Here is an 8,870-nt window from a genome sequence, read left to right as displayed (position 1 = left end):
TTCTATTTACCCAGGATTCCCGACCCGTTTTTAGATATTACTTATTTAAACTGAACGTGTTTCAAAACGAACATTCTCGATATGGTTTGTAATTTGTCATAAATTTTATTACTGCGGATCGGATAATCCTGGGTATCTATGTTTTTATTATCTTTCCAAAAATCGTTAGGAAAGCTTTCAACGACATATTTTCTACATATTGTCACGCTCGCCGATCGGTGACCGTTAACTCTCGCGTTTTCTCTTACATCCTGTCTCAACGATTACCCTATTAAGTAATCTCGAAACGTAGAGAGGAAATCGTAGAGTCCTCCCGGACGTAACACAAGAGTCTTTTATATTTGCAATGGAATACAACATTCAAAAAATTAAAGACGAAGCATCACAAAATGAGAAAATTTTATGAAAATAAAATTTTTTATGTAAAAATACTTGGCGCGCTGCTAGACTTCAAAATATAATAAGATGATCATCAAATAATATCGAATAAAAAAAATAATGAAGAGATTAAGTAAGAAAATGAGGTGGACTGACAATATACAGTGTGTGTGCGTGCGTGTGCGTACAAGCAAATAATTAAAAATACCAAATATGAAAAATGAAAAATAATGAAGAGATTTAAGAAAGAGAATTAGTAATATACAGCGTGTTCATATGTGCGACCAGATTTAGATAGGTATGCAGCTTAGATTTAATATAGAATACGTATTTATATAGTGTGCATTATATATTGTAAAAGCATATAAGACTAGTATAGAAATAATGATTTCAGATTTGTAAGACGTGCGGTTTAAGTTAAATTTAAAAGTAGATTTAAAATTAGTTATAATCTTAATTGTAACTGTAATTTTAATGTTCATTATTGTTAATTAAACAGTAAACATTGTTTATTTCTTTTATGTAACATTTACTTATTATATTTTGAGGTCTAGCAGCGCGCCAAGTATTTTTACATAAAAAATTTTATTTTAATAAAATTTTCTCATTTTGTGATACTTCGTCTTTAATTTTTTTTAGATTAAATGTTGTATTCCATTGCAAATATAAAAGACTCTTGAATAGAAAGATAAAGGTACGTATCATTTTGTCTCGTTAATTAAATGTTATATGTTGCAATAAAATATATGTTCTTTTCGCAATTTACAAAATACAATAGTATATGTTATATGTTGCAAGAAATTATATATTCGTTTTGCAATTGGCGTAATTTAAAGATTTGATTTCATTTCTTTTTTAATACATGCATACGTACTACTGAGGGGTAATTTATAATAAAAAATTAACAACATTACCACTTGAACTATATAATTTATGTAACGGTTTTTTTTTTAGTTTATGTAAAGTACAGTCTTTTATGGAAGGTACATGCACACTTGGCGCCTTTTTTTTACCTTTTTTTAAAAAGGTAATTTTGTTAAGTCATCTTTATTTGAAATCTTAAAAAATCTTGAACGTTTCGATTCTCTTTGGAATCTTCATCAGCAATCTTCTTAATCCATGCTAGATTTCGCGAACGGTCAAGGTAGAATCACTCGCAGGTTGCCAAAAAATTGTAGTGTAATCTATTTAAATTCATAATTCATATACTTAACCCATTAACGCCAAAAAATCCCGTTTTTTCAGCTCATTTTCAAACCACGTTCTTATAACTAAAGAGGAGAAATTTCCAAACAAAAACCATGTTTCCTACTAGTTTTGGATATGCTCTTCAAGAATCCGTGGTCAAAATTGAGTTTACTTAAATAGGAAATCCAATATGGCGCCGGATTTGCAAAGAAGTATCCAAAAATTTGGAATTTTTTTTCGTAATTTTTTTGGGGTCAATAGAGTTTCGAGACTCAATCCTAACTATGATCAACAGTGATCGGAATAGTTGAAGTTTGAGGAAAAATTTTTTTTGCCAATCTCAATTGGCCATAACCTATTCAAAATGGCGAATTTCTCATATGGTGGACATGAAATTTTGAAAATCTCACAGATTTTCGTAAAACTCTGTACTCGGGGGTTTTCGTGGTCGCTGATTACGACAATCCATGTTTCGACGCGTGAGTCGTTTTGAAGTGATGTTCACACTGAGCTTCTTCCGGTGTGCATGTAGCATTAGGCGACGGCATGATTTCTTCTTGTTGCCAAAACCGTTGGAGTTGCTCGAGAAGTTCACAATCGAGAGAACATTGAAATCCGTTGATTGCTTCTTGCGAGAGATGATCGTTATCGTTGGAGAGTTGTCCGGATAATATCCATCCGAGAGCGATCTTTTGCGCGATCGGTGATTCGCCATTTCCGTGGCGAATGCCATTTTCGAGAATTTGCGCGTAGACACTTGCACCGAGAACTAAATCAATTTTTCCTGGCATTGAGAAATTCGAGTCCGCAAGGCGGAATCCGTCGACGTACCCAGTGAGTGGATACAATCTTCGTGGGTGGCAAGTAGGCGGTGAGTTTCGGCAGCACGAGAGCTTCCATGTTTGATAAAGAATGCCGAATTGATCCGCGAGATAATTTCGAGAGAGACCCGTCCGTTTGAGACATCGGAACGTTATGCGCCGATTCTGAGAATCGGGACGGACGCGGGTTTACGCGATAACTTTAGAAGCTGCGCGGCGGACTCAGAGATAAACGAAGCTTCAGATCCTTGATCGTGCAATGCCCGTAGCTGGAATCGTTCTTCAGCTCGAGAGATAGCCGTAACTAAAGCGGTAGCGAGGAACACTGGAGTGCGTTTAATTATATGTGAATGTGCAATATAACTGCACGTGTGAGAAGCGCCGATTTGTCTGTTGATTTGAGATGCTTCAGAGGTGTCCGTGGTAGGGCCGGTAGCCGACGGGACGGAGATTGCCGTCGTAGTGGACGGTGTCAAGGCGTCTGATTCGGTAGCTACGTGCAACGTTGAATAATGTTGATTGCGACAAAATCGATAGCGTTTCGCAGTGCGACACGCCCTGAGGTGATGATGTCCGAGACAATTAAAACACAGATTTTTTACAACGACAACCTCGCGTCGTTGATTCAGTCTTCTCGAGGTATTTCGGGCACGACGCGATATAATTTCCCGAGCTACACACTACGCACTGTTGTACGGCAGTGATAGCGGCGTATTCTCTTGCATTTGACTGCGAACGTACAACGTGGAATTTGCAGCTGGTTGTTTAAATGGAATTATGACTCGTTCGATAGATTCCAGAGTTTGCACGTATCCAACTAGGAACTGCTCTAGATCACCGAAGGACGGGGACGTAGATTTCGCACCAAGAGTTGTTTCCTATTCCTTCAATGATTCGACCTCGAGTTTATGTACGATCATGAAGACGATAATGTGATCCCAGGATTTCACCGGACATTCGAGAGCTTCGAGGGCGTCGAGCGCCTCTCTCACATCGCCGAGAAGTTTCTTTATTTCTGTTGCACCTGTCGTTTTCAATTTGCGAATCGCGAATAAAGCGGATAATTTCGCGTCGATCAGAACTCGTTTATTATCGTAGCGAGTCACGAGAATTTCCCACGAGCGTTTAAGGTTTTCACTTGTAGTGATGGGGATGTTCATCAATTGTTGTGCCGGTTCACCGATTAGACTCATTTTTAAATAATGGAGCTTTTCGACAGCCGAAAGATCGTTGTTTTCCATGACGATAGACGTGAAGAGATCTCGGAAGTGTCTCCACTGAGCGTAGTCACCAGAAAACTTCGGTAAGTCGATGCGCGGTAATCGACGAGAGTGAGATCCTGTAGGAGAATTAGTTGCGTTGATAACGATAGCCTCATGTTGCGCTTTGCGATCGAACTGGTCCAGCACATCGAGCATAAGTCCGTGCGCTTCATGGAATTTCTCTTCACAGAGAGAATACACGTTTTCGGTAACGTATGGAAGCTGCTCTATCTCGGCATGACGTGTTTTAAACAAGTTGTCATGATACGCGTTGAATTTCTCCCAATTGGCCTTGAGAGCGCCTAAGCGACTTTGGACCGCGCCGCGAGTAATCCGTGAAGATCCAAGCTTGTTGTGATTGTCGATAGAACGAGAGATAAGCCCGAAGAGATCGTTCTGTCGAGCAATGACGTCGGTCACAGTGGCCACTTTCGAGAATGCCGAGGGGAATTTGAGAGATACGCACTTCACAAAAGTTCATTGCCTTAAGTGTCCACGTGGTAAATCTCACTTGCACGCGCGAACGTTGAGAGTAAACGAACATCGCGAATAGAGCTTGTCTTATGCGACTGAGCGCGAGCGAATCGTATTAGAGCAAGAGAATCGCGTTAGAGCGAGAGTGGCTTAGCGAGCACTGATATACTTGTGACGACAAATACCGCCACGTTAAGAAAAAGATGCGTGGCATTCAATAGGAAAGCACGCATACGACATAATATTGTCTGTGCACACATACGCGAAGTGAGACAGTAGAGGCATTTAAATGTCGCTGCTGTTTACGCGAGTCAGGTACCAAATTCGAGATTAAATAAAGTAAATGTATGAGAAATAATGTAAAAGTAAGTTGAAATTACAGGTTTGAATTTTTAACGATTAAAATAAAGTAACGACAAAACCGAATGACGGACGAATAAACAGTAGAGATAAATAGAAAAATAGAAAAATAACGAAAACTGTAGAATATTCGAAAAGGAAAGACGAGGGAGTCATGCGAGACTCTGGAAAAGAACAAAGCATTCGACTAGTAGACTTCGAAGAGTTCGGGCGGTTTAAAATTGTAATCCGAGTTTATTAAACGGAAGTAAGATTGTATTAGCTCTTTGTTAATCTTCGATCCTTACCGAAGTTTTTATTATATCGCGAGATGTAAAACCTCGCAAAAGGAATCGCGTGAATATAACGATTGGTAATTCTCGTTCTGCATGTTAAGTCACTTAAACTATACTACAAATGGACACGCAGATACTAGTTAGTTATAAATCTGGTACTCAGTGCACGTTACTTAAAGACAATCGCGAATAAATTTTCAATATAGTTGAGGACCTGGTCCATCACAATAAAAGGAACATTTTTATCACACGGGTGCTAATAAAGTCTTTATTGGAGTCTATGGGGGCCAAATACTAATACAATACCTCTGATAACGAAATTTGCGAACTCCGATTATCTGGCTCGAAGGACCAGCAATGTTGTGAGTATTGCGAAAGGAAAATGGTACCGGAGAACCAGGTCCGCTGATGATGTCGGAATTATAAACGAACAATCACGAGGAGTCAGAAGGTGTTGGAAAGAATAGAGACTGAGAGCGATATAAATAACATGTGCTTCTGAGCTTTATTCGAGAACAACTGAACTTGGTCGTTAAGCGATAGATATACACAGATACCGGGAGGTAACCTTCGCTTCGTGAGAAAAGAAAGAAAGGTTGAGAATGTATACATATGTATATGTGATGCGAAATAAACAGCTGATAGGTAGACACTGTCTCTAACTCTGACCGTGTCGGTACCGAGAATAAGCGTGTTTTGAACATAATAGCTGTCGATCGAAATAAGCGTTAAAATTAACTCGACAATGAGCACAAGACTTTAACAAGAGCATTTAACATAACGATGTATAGTATACCATATGCTTCTGAAAATGCTATGATGATTTAAAAGAATTAGCGCACTGAGTTTTTATTGAATTTAGTCCAAACACCTGTTAACCCTTACTTCCATCCACCTTTCCTTCGAGCGATTTCCTCGACAGATCACCTATTGTGCCTGTTTATCTCATTTGCATCTTTCCCGACGCGTGACTAAACGCCAAAGAAGCCAGCGGATTAGGAGGGAAGCCCGTCAGCTCCTTGACAAAGCTTATCGCGAGTTTTTAATTAACTTGAATATAAATAATAATAATATATAAAGTAATAATGATGATGATACTAATCCTAATAATAGCTTAAATAATAATTTTAATAGTAGTAATGGTAATAATATCGAAAACGCAATCACAGACCCTTCTTCTAAGCATTTCTCCCCCTTTTAGGCCCAGTTTCACAACTGACGGTTAACTCTTAACCGAGGTTCAACTTATTTCTCATCTTTTTCCAATTCTAGAATTGAAAAGAGATAATGAATAAGTTGAACCTCGCGGTTAAGAATTAACCGTCAGTTGTGAAACTGAGCCTTACTCATCGTCCTACTTCACAATTAGAAGGGTTCAATACAGCCAAAATTAGACTAGCGATAATTACACTATTAGAAATGTTCTTAAATTTCATTAACTTTTAATGTACATTGGTGAATTTTTAATTTCTCTGTAACTGAAAGGACTATTAATGCACATGTTAATGAAATTTAAGTTTACAGTAACTGAAAAATTAAGTGTAATGAAATTTAATATACTTTTATAAATGACATTTAATTAATCGTAATTGAAATAACTATTAATGTACATATTAATGAAATTTAAGTTTGTAGTACATTAAATTTCAATATCTATCAAACTTAAAAGTTAAGCGTATTGAAATTTAATGTACTTTTAGATTTACGAATATTAAAATAATATTTTAATTAAGCCTAATACTATTAACGCTTAATGTTTAATACGTTTACGTTTCTTACATGTCATTAACGTAAATTACTTTTCAGTTACAGATCTCGTACTTTTCATTAACATGTAAATTAATTTCTACAATAATGTGTTCATTAATTTCAATACACACGTTCATCACATTTAAGACTACTGTAATTTAGTTTTTATTTACATCATTCATTACATTTAATTTCGTGCATAACCACATGCTTCCTTTACATGTTAATTAAAATTCATTGAGAAATTTCTAACAGTGTATTTTAAGATTATTAATTCAGACCGAAGCGAAAAAACTTCCGCCCTGGCGTCACCATCTCTTGACGAATGAGATACTATATACCTATAAAAATTGCATATAACAAATCAAACTAACCAAGACTCCTTATAAATCAAAGAAATTGGAAAGAATACAGGCGTTAGGAGTCGGTGCTTTGTAATCGTGGTGAGCGTCCTTATTTTCGGGATAATTAATTATATTCTTAAAGTTTTTTGATAAATTAGTTTCTATATTCTTTAATTCGACATTTTTATCCCTTCTTTTTCATTTTCCTTTTTTTTCTTTTTGTTTAATTCTGGCATTTAAATTCTCGATAGGGGAGCTCCATGACAGGATAACTTTTATATTATATATATTAGTTTGTGTTTGCTCTGAGGAAGGCTAAAAAATGAGCCAAAACATGTAAGCGCATTTGTTGAATAAAGAATTCAAGCTTCATAAGTGTATTATTTGCGCGACGTCTTCTGCGCCTGACTCCTAACGCCCGTATTCTTTCCAATTCTTTTATTCAAATTGCTCTCACCTATTCACTTACATTCACTAACACATTAACAAATTAGCGGCACCAATCACGAAGAAGAATCACTTATGTCTCGACTCTTACTAGAGTGACTCTAATCTCTACTTATAGGATCTCTACTCCATTCCCTTTCATGCGGATGCATGCGAGACAAAGTGTCTGCTCTAATGTCCTGTCATTCCATTCTTCTTATTCCTTCTTTCTCTAAATCAACCCATTCATATGTTCGGAGTTTGGACGTAATACAATTGTTATAAGGTAAAAATATTAATTGCAATATAAAGTATTATATACATTCAGCTAAAAATAAAAATAAATACAAAATTTTAGAGTCAAACGGTTTTTGGAATGCATGTGAATCGATCTTTTGGAAAAGTCGAGCATTTGAAAATAATTAGATAACGTATCCTTATTTGTTTCTTCGATATACCGCCATGCCGCCCGCAACAATTAGCGCGATGGTACATGCGTCATATATATTTAACAAATAACTGATATTTTTTCATGAGATCCTGAATATACATTATCGATATGGGATATCGTATAAATGAACGTTAATTAAAGTTTGTATTAACACACGGTTGCCGTTCTTGTTCAAAAGGATAAAAATAGGGGACTCGGAAGGATATATTTCCATATCAGTTTATTATTAGTCCATTTTTAGAATACAGTTAACAATGTTGGTTTATCTTTCAAGATTACATTTGTCGAATTGCAACATTTAAAGATAATAATTTACGACAGTAGATGTTCTCAGGACCACAAGAAGACCAGCTTCCAAGAAATACCGTATACTACTTGTCTCAATATCAGCTCACGTTACAATACATATTATGTACAAAGCATATAGCAAGTAAATGAAAATAATTAGTTTTAGATCGTGTCATATAACAAAGGAAATTCAAACATTATTGTGTTTGAGATATACATAATAAATAAAAAATGATCTACACCGATGTCTGCCATGTACGCTAATTTGTCATCTGCGCAGTAGGAAGAAAATTATAAGATATATGGCGACTCATTACGTTATTCAAATTGCATTAATTTAATTTAAGCTGACAATATATTCTGGCACAAATCCGATGTTGATAAGACCAATGACATTTTCCTGGTTCACTTGTTCAAGGTTTGGCAATCTAAGATCCTTTGAGCTTCCATCTGCAAATGACAATAAACGAATCAAATTTAATAAATCGTGAATGACAATGCATGTTGCTCTTACAATCTTTAATAAATACTTGAAACCAGTGTTGGAAACCAGTGTTGGATGCAACATCTACATACTTTAGCTGTGCCTATGTAGGATTCACACTGCGACATCCGACATATGTTCGATGTCCAATACAAAAATTTGTTTCCCGAAGATAAAAGTGTCACTAACTAGAACCGAATTCTCTTATCGCAGTGGTCGCAAGGATTTGCACATTTCGGGCCGAGCCGCCGGGCGGTCACGTGACTCTCCGACTCAGGGGCGCTCCTATACCAGAAATATACTGGAAGCGCGCCTTCCGTCAAATTATTATTGAAATGTTTTTTATTAAATAATTTATATAATTATATTA

The 8,870-nt window shown here is 36.4% G+C and overlaps 1 protein-coding gene across 1 annotated transcript in view; it reads right to left on the bottom strand.

Moving 5' to 3' along the window:
• Window positions 1-7,963: 7,963 nt before the first annotated feature.
• Window positions 7,964-8,870, bottom strand: part of LOC108765745 (hypertrehalosaemic prohormone) — a 25,820-nt gene continuing 24,913 nt past the window's right edge. The window contains exon 3 of the mRNA XM_018514589.1: window positions 7,964-8,466. Coding sequence (XP_018370091.1) covers window positions 8,422-8,466 — 45 coding nt within the window. The 3' untranslated portion in view covers window positions 7,964-8,421. The remainder of the gene's footprint in view (window positions 8,467-8,870) is intronic.

Source organism: Trachymyrmex cornetzi, unplaced genomic scaffold (genome assembly GCF_001594075.2).
Source record: "Trachymyrmex cornetzi isolate Tcor2-1 unplaced genomic scaffold, Tcor1.1 scaffold521, whole genome shotgun sequence".
Taxonomy (NCBI): Eukaryota; Metazoa; Arthropoda; class Insecta; order Hymenoptera; family Formicidae; genus Trachymyrmex; species Trachymyrmex cornetzi.
The sequence above is the reverse complement of the archived record's forward strand: the minus strand, read 5'-3'. Positions and strand labels throughout refer to the sequence as shown.